The sequence below is a fragment of the Sceloporus undulatus genome, chromosome 3, assembly GCF_019175285.1.
Source record: "Sceloporus undulatus isolate JIND9_A2432 ecotype Alabama chromosome 3, SceUnd_v1.1, whole genome shotgun sequence".
NCBI lineage: Eukaryota > Metazoa > Chordata > Lepidosauria > Squamata > Phrynosomatidae > Sceloporus > Sceloporus undulatus.
Genome location: NC_056524.1, coordinates 144,142,341 through 144,159,353, shown reverse-complemented (window position 1 = coordinate 144,159,353; position 17,013 = coordinate 144,142,341). Strand labels below are relative to the sequence as shown.

The 17,013-nt window shown below is 34.8% G+C and overlaps 1 protein-coding gene across 4 annotated transcripts in view; it reads left to right on the top strand.

The window, feature by feature from the left end:
* Positions 1-16,795, top strand: part of ZFAND4 (zinc finger AN1-type containing 4) — a 140,944-nt gene extending 124,149 nt beyond the window's left edge. For all 4 annotated transcript variants that reach the window (XM_042459886.1, XM_042459885.1, XM_042459883.1 and 1 more), the window contains one exon: positions 16,394-16,795. In XM_042459886.1, the coding sequence (XP_042315820.1) occupies positions 16,394-16,578 (185 nt within the window). In that variant the 3' untranslated portion in view covers positions 16,579-16,795. The remainder of the gene's footprint in view (positions 1-16,393) is intronic.
* Positions 16,796-17,013: the final 218 nt, after the last annotated feature.

Genomic DNA, 17,013 nt, shown 5'->3' with positions numbered 1-17,013 from the left:
TGAAAACATGTCCATGTACCATCCTTCTTAGTCTAATCACACAGCCTCTCTCTTAAACACTTTCAGTTTCCCCTCTACATCTCTTCTCCTGTAAGAAACCACATCCCACGGACATCTGTGCATTCCTTTGCCAGGCAATTATCTTCCCTTTAAACTACCATCAAAGTTCGTTCCCAGCACTACACCTCTCATCATGCCAGATATTGTCAATACACCTAAGTTAAACAATTCTAACATAATACCTCCTACATCAATAACTAATTACACACCTCGTGACAGATTGGATCAGATTCTGATACCAAGATGACTAAATTGAGGCTGTCATACTTTGGCCATATCATGAGAAGATATAAAGCATTGGAAAAGACCATGATGCTAGGAAATGATGCATAAGAAAGAGAGGAAGACCTCACACCAGATGGTTAGATTCAAAGAGGACACAGTCCTGAACCTGCAAGACCTAAGCAGAGCAGTGGAGCACAGGGGAGTCTTGGAGATGGCTTCCATGTGATACCAAAAAAGTCTTCTTTTATATCTCCTTGTGCTAGTGTTAATGTATAAGTTCTCTGATAGAGCTATAGTTCCTATTCTGTTTAACAATTTCTTAATTGATAAATTCTAGCCTTGCTGGGCATAACATAAGTGATATGATATCTTTATTCAATAAATCTTTATTCTCCCTTTCAATTAGAGATATCATTAGTAATGCTCCTCTGTAATAAATACACACACACAATTTGATTTATCCCTGAAAGGACATCATCCCAAAATCTTTGCGTGTGTGGGCACATTGGTCACATATGGCTCTATTCCCCTGTTTCTATGCATAGTTTTGATATTTCAGTATTAATCCTGTGTAATTTAGACAGATATTAGTCCCATTTCTGTATAAGTTTCAATGAATTTTCTCTCATTTCTGAAGATAATTGATTTATAATTTGGATTTTTCTAAATTGAATTCTATTTTTTGTCTTCTATTTTTACTCCCAAATCTCACTTCCATGTAACATACCAAATTTAGCTTCTTGAATTACCTTATATATCTTTGAAGTTTTCCCTTTGGTTTGATTTAAACTATCATTGCATATTGATTCAAATAAAGTTAATGCTCTCAGGGGTGTGAAGCTTTTTTCCTAATTACATTTGTCTGAAGTGGTTTGATTTGTATTAATTGCCATTAAGATGGGTTTTCTTGGATTCAGTCTATATTACAATTGATCTAACTGAATGGGCTTTCCCTTAGATAATAAATAAATTATTCTATAAACCCGTTTCTCTTTCTACCCTTTAAATTTATTATATTTATCTTTGTGTTTGAAGATCTGAAGTTCTAAAAATGGAGAAAGAAGTGAAGGGGATGAGGCTAATAATTTGTTTTTAAACCAAATATTAAACAATTCTCTGGTAAACTGATTGTCTAGCCTTCTCTTAGCTTCTATACTTATAACATATTGACCATGGTATATTTCAGTACATTGCTTCTTTCATTCTGTGTCCAATTATTGTCCTTAACAAATTTTCCTAATTGCACTAATTGAAAAGCTTCATAATATAATCCCAAATTATGCTATTGGTATTACCAGGCTTCCTCTTTTTTATTTTATTTTATTTAAACATGTAATATACATATTAAACATAAATACACACAACAACAACAAAAGTTTACATTACATTGTTTATCAGCAGAATTAGTGTGCGGTTATACTATACACGGTAAGATAACATTGTCACTTCTTCCTTGATTGGACCTTGCTCACCATCCCATACTGTAACTCTATCTTTATTTAGTTATTCCTTCTTCTTTTTTCCCTCAATAAGAAGGGAGACAGAAAAAAGGAAAAAACAATAAGAGGGAAGAGGAGAGAAGGAGAAAGAAGAGAAATGAGGCATTGCAAATAATCATAATGTCTTATAGTTTGACTCCCTTGAATGTTTATCACTTTTTTGTAGCTATCTTTAGTTCCATAATTTGTTCACTTTTTCCCATTTTCTTTGAAATTTTTGTTCTGTTTTACCATTGGTTGCCATAGTTATCTTATCCATCACCATTAATTCATTCACCTTGATTACCCATTCTTCCTGTAAATTTTGGTTTCCCCCTTTCCAATTTTTTGCAAAGACTAAATGGGCAGCAGTTATTAAATATAAAAACACTTCTATCTCTTCGTGGCATAATTTTCCTCTGAGATCTTCCATGATATTTAACAGATATAGTTGGGGTTTCATTTCTGTATTATATTGGAAAATATTTCTTTTTTCTATGAATCTCTTCCCAAAAACTTTTTGCCTCTTTGCAAACCCACCACATATGATATAGGGAAGCGTTTTCTTCACATTTCCAACATCTACTATCATTTATATTTTTTTATTTTGGCTAATTTCGACATGGACATATGCCATCTATATAGCAATTTATAGTAATTTTCAATTAGGTTGGCACTTTTAGTAAACTTTAAGGTTTTTTTCCATACTCTCTCCCAACTATTCAATAATATTGGTTCTTTAATATCCTGCATCCATTTAATCATGATCTTTTTTACAGTTTAATTTGATATCCAACAAAATTCTATATATCTTTGTTGTATGTTTTTCCCCCATAGAGAGTGTTTTATCCAAGATGTTTAATTCTAACTCAGTTCCAATATCATTACTGTCCTTTACAAATCTTCCTTTTAACTTATCGTATAAAAACCAATGCATCTCTATACCTTATTTTTAAGCTGCTCAATTGTTATAATCTGCTGTACATTTTTTGTTTTTATTAGTATATCTTTATAGGTGACCCATTTCTCTTTTGGGGGGTTTTCCGATTTGTAGAAAGCTTCTTGGACCGAGGTCAATCTTGGTAATTTAGTATAGAAATGTTTTTTATATTTTCCCCAGACTTTCATCAGAACTCTCCTTATCATATGTTTATTCCATTCTTTACAATTTTTTTTGCTCATAACACAAGTAAGCATGCCAACCCTTTTCTAGATCGACCCCTTCTAATGCCAATAATTCTTTATTCTTTGTTATTTATTTTTATTTTTTATAATTTTATTGATTAAAAATTCAATTAACATACATACATACAACAAAATTAAATACAAAACATACTTCTAATAACATACAACATCTAACATAATACATATATCTAACGTACTTCAACATATATTAAACATTTAAAATCACTTCCCTTCCCTCAAACTGAAGACATCCAATTCTTATGTACTTTCTTGTTATGCTCACTCTTTTTACAGTTAAATTTTATTTTCTTTAATCTTAAATCGTAATATTAGTTCTAAACTCTATATTGTAAAAATACCTTTGTCTATATAGATCATGTAACTTCTACTTTTTCCCTACTCGTTTCTATATCTCCTATATGTTACCAATATTTTACTTCTTTTGTACTCTCTATATTACTCTATGTTATTACTTCCTTTATGTGACATCTATTATTTTCTTTTATCTCGAGTCACTTTCGATTCTAGGTTGCTGCAGACACCTTGAACATTAACATTCCATACTGATTACTGATTTCCAACTCTCTCTTCTTCTTTTTGTAATTTAATTTGGTGCTTACTTCACTTGTTCTTTAAGATACTCAACTATGGATGCCCATGTCTCTTCCCATCTCTTTTCACTTCCATCCCTCACTAGATTTGTAAGTTTATCTAGTTCAATCATGTCATATATTTTTAGGTGCCAGTCCTTTATTAACAAATCTTCTTTACTCTTCCACCTTTTAGCGATGATCATTCTTGCAGCGCTTATCATATAAAATATAATCTTCCCAAATTTACTTTCCAGTTTTGAATATCCCACCAAGTTTAATCCTTGGTTTCTTTTTATTCCAGATGAATTTAGTTAATTCCTTATCCCATTCCTTAAAAGGTTTGTCATTGGTTATAATAGGAAGATTCTGAAATAAAAATAGTAATTTGGGTGTAATATTCATCTGTATAGCCGCTATTTTTCCAAGCCATGAAATTTGTAATTTTCCCCAACTTTGTAAATCCTTTTTTATATTATTCCATAATGGTATATAATTGTTTCTAAATAGGTCAGAGTTTTTCCCAGTAATAGTCACACCCAAATATTTAATTTTACTTTTTAATTCAAAATTGGAAAGGGCCTGGATTTTTTCACAGTCTTTTTGATTTATATTTAATGCTAAAATATTAGATTTTTCTTTATTAACTTTTAAGCCAGCATATTTTCCATATTCCTCTATTACTTTTATTATTTGTGTAATTTCTTCTACTGGGTTAGCCAATACAATCATTAGGTCGTCTGCATATGCTTGTATTTTGTATTCGAAATTTCTTATTTTAATTCCAGCAATTGTTTTATCTCTTCTAATTTTATTATTTAGTATTTCTAAAGCTGTTATGAAAAGTAGAGGGGATAGGGGACAACCTTGCGTAGTCCCTTTTCTAATCTATATACTTTTTGTTCTCTCTCCATTGATTAATATTTTGGCTTCTTGCTCTTTATATATTTCTTTTATCCATTTTATATAGTTTTCTCCTAATTCCATTTTATCTAAAACTCCAATCATAAAATCCTAACACAAATTATCAAACACAGCAGCTTGTTTGTCGGGTCTCTTATCAAAATATTCAATCACATTTATTAAATTCCTTATATTGTCTCGCATTTGTCTCTTAGGTAAAAAACCACATTGATCTCTATCAATCCAATCGTTTAATATAATTTTCAATCTTGATGCCAAAATTATTGCAAAAATTTTGTAATCTACATTCAATAAAGCTATAGGTCTATAATTTCTTGGGTCGTCTAATTGTTTATCTTGTTTGGGGATCAAGGTGATAAATGCTGATTTCCATGTATCTGGTATTTTGACAGATAGTACTCCATTCATTACATTTTGTAATGGACTAATTACACTATGAACTAATCTTTGATAGTAAAGAGCAGAAAAGCCATCTGGTCCAGGGGATTTGGTTGGTTTTAAGCTTTTAATTGCCTCTGTTATCTCCTGTATGGAGATCCTTTTATTTATTACCTCCTGCTGATCCTTATTAATTGGTTTAATATTTTCATTTTGTAGGAATTTTTCTATTTCACTGTAATTTATTGATTTCCCTGAAAAGAGATTTTTGTAATAATTCTGAAATACCTTTTTAATTTGGCTTTGTTCTGTATATTTTTCTCATCTTCTTTAATTTCCGTTATTATTTTTTTCTCCCTGTCCTTTTTTAACTTCCATGATAGCCATTTTCCACACTTATTCGCAGATTCGAAATATTTTTGTTTTGTGTACTTGATTTTGTTCTCCATCTCGTCCACGAGAATTATTATCAGATGTTTTTGCTTTATCTGAGTTTCTTCTATTAATTTTTTATTTTCTGGATTCTTTTTTAATAGCTGTTCTTTTTTTTTTTAATTCCTGCATTATTTTGTTCAATTTTAATCCCCATGTTTTCTTTAATTCTGCACTTTTTTGTATAAAAAAATCCTCTCATTACCGCTTTGGAGGTATCCCACACTACCTGATCTTCTACTTCTTTATTCAGATTTTCTTCAAAAAATAAATCCAAATTTTTCTGAGCTTGACTTACTATTTTTTCATCTTTTAACAAGTTCTCATTTAATCTCCAAATGTAATCCTTTCTACCTAATCTAATTTCCATTGTTATTGGGTTATGGTCCGACAAAATCTTGGGTAAGATATCTACTTTACAAACTGTAGGAGCCATCATCGAAGAGATAAGATACATATCAAGTTGAGACCAAGATTTATGATAATTGGAATAATATGTGTAGTCTCTTGAGTTCCCTATTTTTACATGTCATATGTCCATTAGGACCAACAAATTTTTCAGTTCAAAGAAAGATTTTGGTAATTTCCCCTGATTTTTCTTATTTGACTTAGTACTTTTCCTGTCGATTGATGGATCACCAATCACCTAACATCACAACATTTTATTCTTCAATTTTTGGTAAAATCTTTCTTTATTTTCATTTGGTGAGTATATCCCAACCACTAATACTTTTCTTTGATTATAATTTATTTCCGCTCCTATATAGTGTCCCTGTGTGTCTTTAAAGACTTCCTTGGCAATTATCTTTTCATTTACATACAGAACAACCCTTTTTTTTCTTTTTTGACCTGCTGCAGCAAACTCTCTCCCTAATTTCCTACATTTTAAATATTTGGTTTCCGTATTTTTTATATGAGTCTCTTGGAGACAGATTACATCCAATTTTAATTTTCCTAAATAGTGATTTATTTTTTTCCTCTTACCGGGATTATTCAATCCCTTTACATTCCATGATAAATATTTAATTGTACTATTCATTTACAGACTTGCTCTCTCCTAAACTCTGAAGCTCTCCATCCGGTTCTTGCTCTTGTTCTTCTACATTTTTTCATTATCATTGATTGATGCTATACTGCTCTGTTTTTTATATTCCTGGCTTCTTTCTTCTGTTGTTTTACTGTGTTGATGTTGCTTTTGTTCATCTTCTTCCTGTTGTTGTTCTAAATCTTTTAGATAGTCCTCTAAAAATTCTCTTGCTTCTTGTATTGTTGTTATTTTCACTTTTCTGTGTCTTTACTGTAGTGAAATCCCCTCTGGGACTTCCCATCTCTCTTAAGACCTCCATTCTCTCTTAAGACCTTTGTTAAAAAGACGTATTCGTTCTTTTTCCTCAACAATTCTTTCCTCTGGTTTCTCTTCAGATCGTATAAATCTTTCGCCTTTTACCAATAATTCTTTATTTTTTAGGTTTATCCAATCATTTATCCAAGTATATACACATGCATTGTAAGAGATTTGTAAGTTGGGTAAACCTAACCCTCCTTTCTCTTTACAGTCTTGTAAATTGGCTAATTTGATCCTAGATTTCTTCCCCTGCCAGATAAAGTCCCGAATCTCTCTAAATATATTATTAGATGTTACAACAGGGATTGTCTGAAAAAAGAATATCATTTTGGGGAGTACATACATTTGTATTAAATCTATTCATCCTAACAATGATAGTTGTAAATTCCCCCATTTTTCAGATTGTTTCTTATCTTACCCCAAGTTGTGTTATAATTATTTTCTAACAGTTCAAAGTTTTTATTTGTAATTGTTACTCCCAGATATTTTGCTTTTTGCACCATTTTCAGTTCTGTGCTCTTTTCTAGTTCTTTTTCTTCTATGTTGGAGAGGTTATTCGTCAAGAAGCCACTTTTTTGTTTGTTTATTTTAAATCCAACCATATTGCAAACCTTTTCCAAAGTTTCTTCTAATCTAGAGATGCTGTTAATCGGATTGTCCAAAAAAATTACTATATCGTCTGCAAAGGCTCTCAAAGTGGTGGTTCTTAATTTGTACTCCTTTGATTTGGTCATCTTTCCTTATTTTCCTCAGCACAACTTCCATCATCATTATAAATAAAAGTGGTGATAACTGGCAGCCCTGCCACATTCCTTTGTTAATTTTACACCTTTCTGATCTTTTACTGTTAATTATTATTTGTGCATATTAATTGGTATATATTGCATTTATCCATTTTAAGAACTTATCACCAATTTCAATTTGTTTTAACATCTCCTTCAAAAAAAAACCAACTTGCGTTGTCAAACGCTTTCTCCAAATCGAGCAATATTACACTTAATTCTTTTCCTTTATATATTTCATAGTATTCTATTATGTTCATTATTTTTATTATTTTTAATCTGTCGTTCTGGGAGAAATCCAGCTTGGTCCTTATGTATCCATTGTTTCAATATTTGTTTGAGTCTATCTGCTAATATAGAAACAAAGTTCTTATAGTCTAGGTTCAATAGACTACCAGTTTCTATTGGTCTTTAGTTTTCACTTCATTCAACATCTCTCTTTTCTTTGGGTATCAGGGCAATCATCACATCACACCATGTTTGTGGATATCTACCAGTTTCTATTTCTTTTATAGTATTATGTAAAGGTGTTAAGAGATCTTCAAAAATCTTATAATATTTTGCTGTTAATCCATCCGTTCCTGGAGCTTTATTTTCTTTTAATTTTTTAATTGCTTTATGTATTTCCTCTCTTGTTATTGGTACATTTTATTTTTTCTCTCTGCTCTTCTGTAAATTTGATAACTTTTTCTTTTTGAATAAATTCTCAATTTTTTTCTTTTCTAGTTTCAGGTAAGTTCTCTGCTAAAAATAAATTTTTAAAGTATTCTGTGGCTATTCTCTTAATTTGTTTTGAATGTGTAAATTCTTTACCTTTCTCTTTTAATTTAATTATTATTTTATTTTCCCTTCTCCTTTTGATTTTATATGCCAACCATTTCCCTGACTTATTAGCATGTTTGAAATAATGTTGTTTTGCAGATTTAATCCTATCTGCTACTTGTTGTGTAATTCTCTGATTTAATTGGTTTCTTATTATTTTTAGTTCTTGATACAGTTTTCCATCTTTGGGATTATGTTTGAATTCTAATTCTTTCTGCTTTATTTTTTCCATTATTTCTTGCTCCTTTTGATTTTCTGTTCTTTTTTTCCTAACTTCTTGCTGTATTAGTTGGCCTCTAATAACTGCTTTATTTGCCTCCCATACCGTATGTTCTGGTATTTTCCTGAAAGTAATTTTTCAGGTCCTGTTTTATTTTGCTAATAATCTCTTCATCATTTAATAAATAATCTTTCAGTTTCCATGTAAATTCCCTTCTGTGTGATTTTAAAGTCGTCTTTATTGCATTGTGATCTGAAAAGGTTTTGAGTAATATTTCTATTTATCGAATGTTTTTACAGAGATCTTTTGATGCACATATAAAATCAATTCTTGACCATGTTTTAAATTTGTCTGAGTAAAAGGTATAATCTTTTTCTGACTTATGCATTGTTCTCCATATATCTATTAAATTTAATTCTTCTATAAGTCAAATGCAGAGTCAGGTAGTTTCCCTTGGTTTTTTATCTTTTCTTTTGTGTTAGATCTGTCAATTTTTGGATCCCAGACCCCATTCCAATCTCCTGCTATGATAAATTATTCATATTCCCATTTCAGTATTGTCTGACACACTTTTTTTTATACAGTGCTCCCTCGGGTTACGAAATTAATTCGTTCCGCGGCTAATTTCGTAACCCGAAAAACCTTCGTAACCCGAATTGCCATAGGCGCTAATGGAAAAAAAGCCGCGGCTCTGCCGCGGCTCCATTGAAAACAGTGCCGGGGTTTTTTCGTAACCCGAAAAAACCTTCGTAAGCCGAAACTATAAATCCCTATGGGATTTTTTCGTATCCCGAAAAATTCGTAAGCTGGGTAATTCGTATCCCGGGGTACCACTGTATAAAATTCTCCTTTATTTTCTTGAGGGGTATATAAGTTAACTAATAGTATTCTTTCTGTGTAAAGTTTTATTTCAATTGCTATGTAATAGCCATCCTTGTCTCTAAAAATCTCTTTTGTAATTCCTTTTTCCTTTACATAAATTGCAACTCCTTTTTTTCTGTCTCTCATTTGTATAAGAATGGAAGTGAGGTTTGCTGGTCAAGTCCATGGGATTTGTGGGCATGTGTAAAGTGAAATAATTACTTAGCCAGGAGTAGTACCAGGACCCAAAAAAGGCCAGTCATGTGAGCAGCTTGAAAGAGCTGAGGGGGAAAGATGGGAGGTGAATAACATGGCTGCAGAAATATTTTTGTGAACAAATGAGGGAAAGGCCCATGAATGTATGGGGTACTGCAAATGTATGGGGTACTGCAAAATGCACTTTTGGCCATAATCTGGGGATTATGATAGTTCTGTCTGCTGAAGTCATACTGTTAACTTCTTTGGTTACTGAAATAAAGCTTACTGTTAAAATACAGAAGACTCAAAGAAGTGGGCAGTTCTTGGCAATCACCTGTCCTATACTTTTCAATGGATTGGATAAAAAAATAGCAAAATTTAATCTGCAAATAGGTTTATTTTATGATCCGTATTTCTCAACATTGATTTGAATCCCTCTTCTTTTTAACTCTGCTATTTATTTATTTAATAAAATTTTATGCCGCCTTTCTCCCAGAAAGGGACTCAAGGTGGCTCACAAGATGAAAAACATTTTAAAAACTTTATGGTAAGAATTTTAAAACAATTAAAGTCATCTAATTAAAACAGTTTAAAATAAACATACAAAAAGTTAAAACTTAACTAAAACACAGCATCCCATGTTAAACCACCCTGTCATGATTATTATGTTAAAAATACTACCTAAATAAAAATGTTTTTGTTTGCCTTTAAAAGGCCAGGAGGCCAACCTAGCCTCCTGAAGAAGGGAATACCAGAGGGTGGGAGCAGCCACCAAGAAGGCTTTCTTTTGGACCTCATCAAACAAGACTGGGATGGTGGTGAGACCAAGAGGAAAGCCTTCCCCTGAAGATCTTAGGGCTCTGGCAGGTTCATATGGGGAGATGTGGTCTCTCAAATAGTCTGGACCTAAGCTGTATAGGGCTTTATATCTATAAATATAAATATATGACCTCATGAGCAGCACTTTGAATTGTGCCTGGAAATAAACTGGTAGCCAGTGAAGCTGTTTCAACAAGGGAGTTGTATCCTCCCTGTAGCTGGCCCCGGTCAGCATTCAAACTGCAGTGTTTTGAGTCCATTGAAATTTCCAAAGGCAGCCCCACATTGGGTGTATTACAGTAATCCCAACAGGATGTAATCAAGGCACTCCACACCCTTAGGTCCTCTGGGAAAAATTTACTGCAGCCAATAAAGACCAGACTGGCTGCGGTTACCCAGAGGGCCTTTTCATCTGCCATTCCCTGTGGGAAGAGATCTGAAACATTACCAAACTTGATAGCTTTAAGAAGGCTGTCAAGAAGGAACTCTTCCAACAGGCTTTATCAGTGTAATTCATTTGGTCACCCACTGATACAGACTACAGTACAGTATAGAATACCCAAGATCCCATCTCTTTGTCTGATTGTCCTAACAATCCAAATGGATTATTATTATTATTATTATTATTATTATTATTATAGAATTATTATGTATTATTTTAAGAGAAAAGTAATAATGGGATGTTTTTATTGTATTTTACTGTATGAAATTTGCCATTGTTGTAAGTTGCCTTGATGCTGTTGGAGAGGCGAGATATAAATAAAATGTTGTTGTTGTTAGTGTCACCATAGTCCATTGATTCCCAAACTTTGGTCCTCCAGATGTTTTGGACTTCATCTCCCAGAATTCCTGAATGTTGGCCAAGCTATCTGGGGCTTCTGGAAGTTAAAGTCCAAAACACCTGGAGGACCAAAGTTTGAGAATCATTGCCATAGTCAGATCTGATGTCTCAAGAAATGGGTTCAGCTTGTGCACAAGTTTTAGCTGTACAAATGTACTTTTGGCCACTGCTGAAACCTGGACATCTAGGCCCATATTTGAGTCCAGGAGCACACCCAAGGTACTAGCAAAACATCCAGCACAGGCAAAATCCCCTTTTCCTGATCTGTTTTATGACTGACCAGGAGCACCCCTGCCTTGTTTGGATTAAGTTTCAATTTGTTTGCCCTCATCCAGTCCATTACTGACAGCAGGCATTGGTTCAAGTCAGAAACAGCTTCCTTGGAGTCAGATGGAAAGGAGAGAGAGAGTTGGGTGTCATTGCATACTGGTGACACCGCACCTCAAAACTGAAGATGACTTCTCCCAGTGGTTACATGTACATGTTAAATAACATAGGGACAAAGCAGAACCCTGTGAGATACTCCAAAGGCCAATGGCCAGGGGTTCCAACAAGAATCCCTCAACACCACCTTCTGAAATCACCCCTCCAGGAAAGACCAGAAGCACTGCATAACAGTCCCAACCAAGAAAGGTGGCCCAGAAGGATACCATGGTCAATGGTATCAAATGCCATTGAGAGGTCCAGCAGGGACCAATGAGGGCACAGTCCCCCTGTCCAGTTGCCTGCATCGGTCATCCAGTAAGGAGACCGAAGCTGTCTTGTCCCATAGCCAGGTCTGAAGCCAGATTGAAATGGATCAAGATAATCCATCTCTTCCAGAAACCCCTGGAGCTGAGAGGTCACCACTTGCTCCAGGTTCTGAGTCCCAGTGAGTCTAAATCATACCAGATTCAAAACTACCAAGAGTTTCCCCACTCCCAAATCACCATCATCCTGTCCAAAACAGAAAACCAGGTCCAGAGTGTGCCTTGCAATATGGGTGGGTCCAGATACTACTTGAGATAGCCCCATGGTTGTCGTGGCAGACATGAAGCCCTGAGCTGCTCTTGACAGAGTAATCTCTGTGTGGATGTTCAAGTCCCCCAGTAGAAGCCAAGGGTACTCCAGCACCACCCCCAAGACCAATTCAGCCGGCTCAGGAAGGGAGACTATTGAGCAGCAGGTTTGTTGGTACACCAACAGAATCCCTATTCTGTCTTGGCCACTCTTCTTCAAAAATACACACTAATACCCTAAAATGGTGAATGGTCATAGGGTCTACCCTATGAGAAATGACTTAGAGAGATGGGGGTGTTTAGCCTGGAGAAGAGAAGGTTAAGAGGGGATATGACAGCCCTGTTTAAATATTTGAATGGGTATCATATTGAGGAGGGAGCAAGCTTGTTTTCTGCTGCTCCAGGGAACAGGACCCAGAACAATGGATGCAAGCTCCAGGAAAAGAGATTCCACCTCAACATTAGGAGGAACTTCCTGGCAGTAAGGGCTGTTCGACAGTGGGACAAACTCCCTTGGAGAGTGGTAGAGTCTTTAAACAGAGGCTGGATGGCCATCTGTTGGGTGCGCTTTGATTGAGAGTTCCTGCATGGCAGGGGTGGGACTGAATGGTCCTTGTGGTCTCTTTCAACTGTACGATTCTATCACTCTATACCCAGTAGACTGTGGGACAGGTCACCTGGTAAGGGAGATGGAATCCAAATAGACCACTGCCACTCCATCTCCCCACCCACCAGGTCTCACCTGCTGTTCTACAGAGAATCCAGTTGGACAACAGTGGGAGACATTGACACCCCCACCCCCTGCTTCATCCATACAAGCCAGGTCAGTATACTCATCCAGGATCAAGTCCTGTATCACATATGTCTTTCCAAACACTGACCTGTTGCTAATAGAAAAAATGTGGGAGAAAGTGGACACATCCTTGGCGAGTTCCTCTGATTCCATTCACACACATTGTTACTTTTGCATCTTTGTAAAGCTCTTTAATAATAGCTATAAATATTTATTTTTTAAAAGTTCTATCAAGTATCTATGTTTGAGATGATCAAAAGCCTTCATAGCATCTGACAATATTATAGCCACTGGGGCTTTCCTATATTGGCATTCATTGATATTTAGAGCTCTTCTTATAGAATCTTTTATAGACCTTCATAGGAAAAAAATTGTTTGATCTGGGGGAATATAAAACATTATTTTTAAAAAAACAATCTTTGGGCCATAATTGATGTGATTTTTTAAAAAAAAATCTTGGTTGAGTAATGTTAAAGGTAGAAGCAGATAAGTATCTCATCCTAATTTTAATATAGATATTATTCTAGCTCCCTTCCAAGAATCGGACATTTTCCCTCCTAAAAGTATCTAACTGAACATGAATTTTTAGTTTAAAAAAATGGAGCCAAACACTTCAGTGTCTGGCACTTGTTCAGTTTTTAAATGTCCAAATGATCAAATGTTCTCTTTAATCACAGGACCTTTTAGTGCTTCTCTGTGTTCATTTTGAATAACAATCATAGAAAGATTCCTCTCTGCATTTGTGTTTTCTTCTAATTTCAAAGAATTGATATAAAATTATTTCAGAGAATTAGTTATTTCATTTGGGTTAGTAGTAACAGTTTTTTTTAATTATTTCTAATTATATTAACTCCCTTTTTGTCTAATTCCCTTTTGAGAGTACTGGATAAAAGCTTTGTATTTATCTTATTGCATTCATTATACATACTTTTCAAATATACCAGAAAAATTGTACTTTAATTCTAAGGTCTCCAATTCAGATTTTCTTTCGAATAATTCTTTTCTATAGTTCTTGCATTAATACTTGAGGGTAGGGATTCATAGAGTACTGGAGATAATAGCTTGATAATACAGAGAACAAGGCAAATAATACAACAACCCAAAAGAGGAAGGGGAAAAAAACTTAAATACACATAGGCAGCTAGGAGTAAATAGGTCTAAGATGGTTCTATACTAATGCACAGAGCATGGTAAATAAACAAGATGAACTTGAACTCTTAACACAGCAAAGCAAGTATTATACAATAGGCATCACTGAAACCTGGTGGAATGAGACTCATTATTGGAATGTAGCAAGAGGTGTATAACCTATTTCAGAGAAATAGACCAAATAGCAAGTCATTATATTTCAAAGATTGTGATAAGACCTTCTTAAAGACCTAGGTTGCTTTTAGCATCAGAAAGTGCTCTGTCACTAATACTTGCCCATCTTTTTCACGTTATCTTTAAATTGTACAGGAATGTTCTTCAGATTGTATTTTGGGTTGATGTTCATTTCTGTTCTTCTTTAGCTTTACTCTGTTTTTTCATCTTAAGTAGTTCATGGTCTGTGCTCCAATCTGCTCTTGGTCTTGTTTTTGCAGAAACCAGCTTGTGCTTCCAATTATGTAGTCTATATGATTTCTATACTGGCCATCTTGATGATGCCAGGCATACACTAGCTTCTTGAGTTGCTTGAAGAATGTGTTTGCCAAAAAAAACCATTGGCCTCACAGAATTCAATCACTCGGGCTCCTGATTCATTTCTTGCTCCTCAGCCAAAATTTCCTACAATCTTTGGTTCTTCTTTCCTATTTTTACATCCCAGTGATTAACAAGTCATGTTTGGTGTTTGATCAGCTTCTTCCTGGACTCTAGAATGTTACCTTCATGTTACTGTGTGTCAAGTGTGAGCATGTGCGGTGAGCATAAACATGTCTCATGAAGCTTTTCACTAATTTTTAAAGAGTGGAGAAGTTCACCCACATTTCCAGTTCATCCACTGGAAAAAATAAAATAAAATAAACATTGTCGGAGGGAATTCTTGGTCATGATATTGGGTTGATGTTTGTATGGTTTGTTGATGACTGATAGTTCTAAGAAAACAAGTGTTAATAATGTCTTTCCTACTTTGTTAACCAGTGTTGTTCATGACAAATGCCCATGCACTATAGTTCTCATCAGTGAAGCTCTCCAAATTATGTTCTCTAAGGTTTCTAGACATGAGAACAGTAATGGAGCACCTTGATGTGCTAACATTTTGTTCTTTTTGGACCTTGTTGGTCTACTATCAGTCCTAATGTCTCCTAAAAATCTATCCCAAAGAGTTGAGTTGCCTTCCAAGACTTCGAAAAATTTTGCAGAAGAGGAAAGAGCAGCAATTGAAAATTGTCCTTCCTGCCATTTGTGGTTTTTGACCTAGCAGAATCCCTGTTAATACAATCTGCATAATTTCTCTTGTAAATTGTTAACAAGCTGGTTAGAATCTCAGGAGACAATGATTATACTAACACCCATGACAGTCACATGTTGAAAATGGCTTCACATGAAGTCTCAAACTGAAAATTATGCTATACAATTGTACTTACCATATCTACTCGAGTATAAGTCAACTCATATGTAAGTTGAGGTCAGGTTTTGGGGCCAAATGTATGGATTCTGACAAGTTGAGGGCAAAACTTAGGAAAACAGCTGGGGTCGAAAAGAGGCTTGAGCAGCGAGTGTCCACCCCTCCTCCTCCTCAGCCCAGCTATCTCCCCGAGAGACAGCAGAATTGAAGGGACAGGCTTGAGTTGCTCCTCCTCAGCCTGGCTGTCCCCATATTGACCCGTGTGTAAGTCAACCCAGGTCAATATTTGGGCATACATTTCTCAATTTATAGTCAAGTATATACGGTAGTCTGCGTAAATATTGGGCTATGCAATGCAAGTAGCCTCAAATTTGGCTACAGTCACAAGCCCATGGGATAAGCACTTCATTTGATCAGGGAAAAGTTCCTCCTGTTAGCAACCTTATGTCTCATATTCTGAGATACAGTTGAGCTCTATGGACTGAATTTTGCATCTCTTAGGGCCCGAACAGACAGGCCAAAATAAAGCTGCTTTGGGTCACTTTGGAGGTATGCTGTTTAAATGACACACGTATCTTAAGAGGCCAGAAGCTGTGCCAAAGCTGTACTCTAGTCCTTAGGACTGGAACATGGCTTTGGCATTGCTTCCAGCCTCTTAGGATGCATGCAGCATTTAAACAGCATACCTCCAAAGTGACCAAAAGCAGCTTTATTTTGGCCTGTCTGTTTGGACCCTTACTTCTGTTTTCTCTTGTATCAAGGCCCATGTGAAAGGGGAGGAGAGCCCATGAGGACAGCATTAGTTAAAAGCCATGTGCTCTTTGCAGATATAATTTCCAAGAACACACAGTGATGTTTTTAGGGAATTTCTAACATTTCACTTTCTGCCTTCAGATGTGGAAACAATTTCTGTGCAACTCACCGCTATGCAGAGGCTCACACTTGTACTTATGACTACAAGAATTCAGGGCGGAAGTACTTACAGGAGACCAATCCTGTTGTCAGCGCAACAAAGCTTCCTAAGATTTAAGTACAATTTTATGACCTGGAGGAACTCTATCACACTGAGACTGGTTTGAGCTGCTTTTCTTTTTTAGTGCTCCACATCTAAAGATTAACAAATAACAATATCATATGAGGTTCCATAATATTGAAGAATAATATAACAATTGTTGATGACACCTTTTATTCTTCAGTGAATGAAATTTTAAATACTAGTTTTTGAAAATGTATATTCTGATCTATTATTATATTGTTATATCTCTTGTGTTAATTGTTTTATATTTAACCCCTTCTTCTTCTTCTTCTTCTTCTTCTTCTTTTGTTTTTTGTTGTTTTTTTTTTTTTTTTTTTTTTTTTTTGCTAAAAAAAATACACTTTACCAAGTTTTAAGATATTTATTTTCTGCTGAAATTTGGGAGGGTACTGTAATGAGGAAGTTGAATAATCTTTCCTGTGTTGTACTTTGCTTTTATTCACTGTGGACTACTCTAAAGTTATTTTAATAGGAAGTC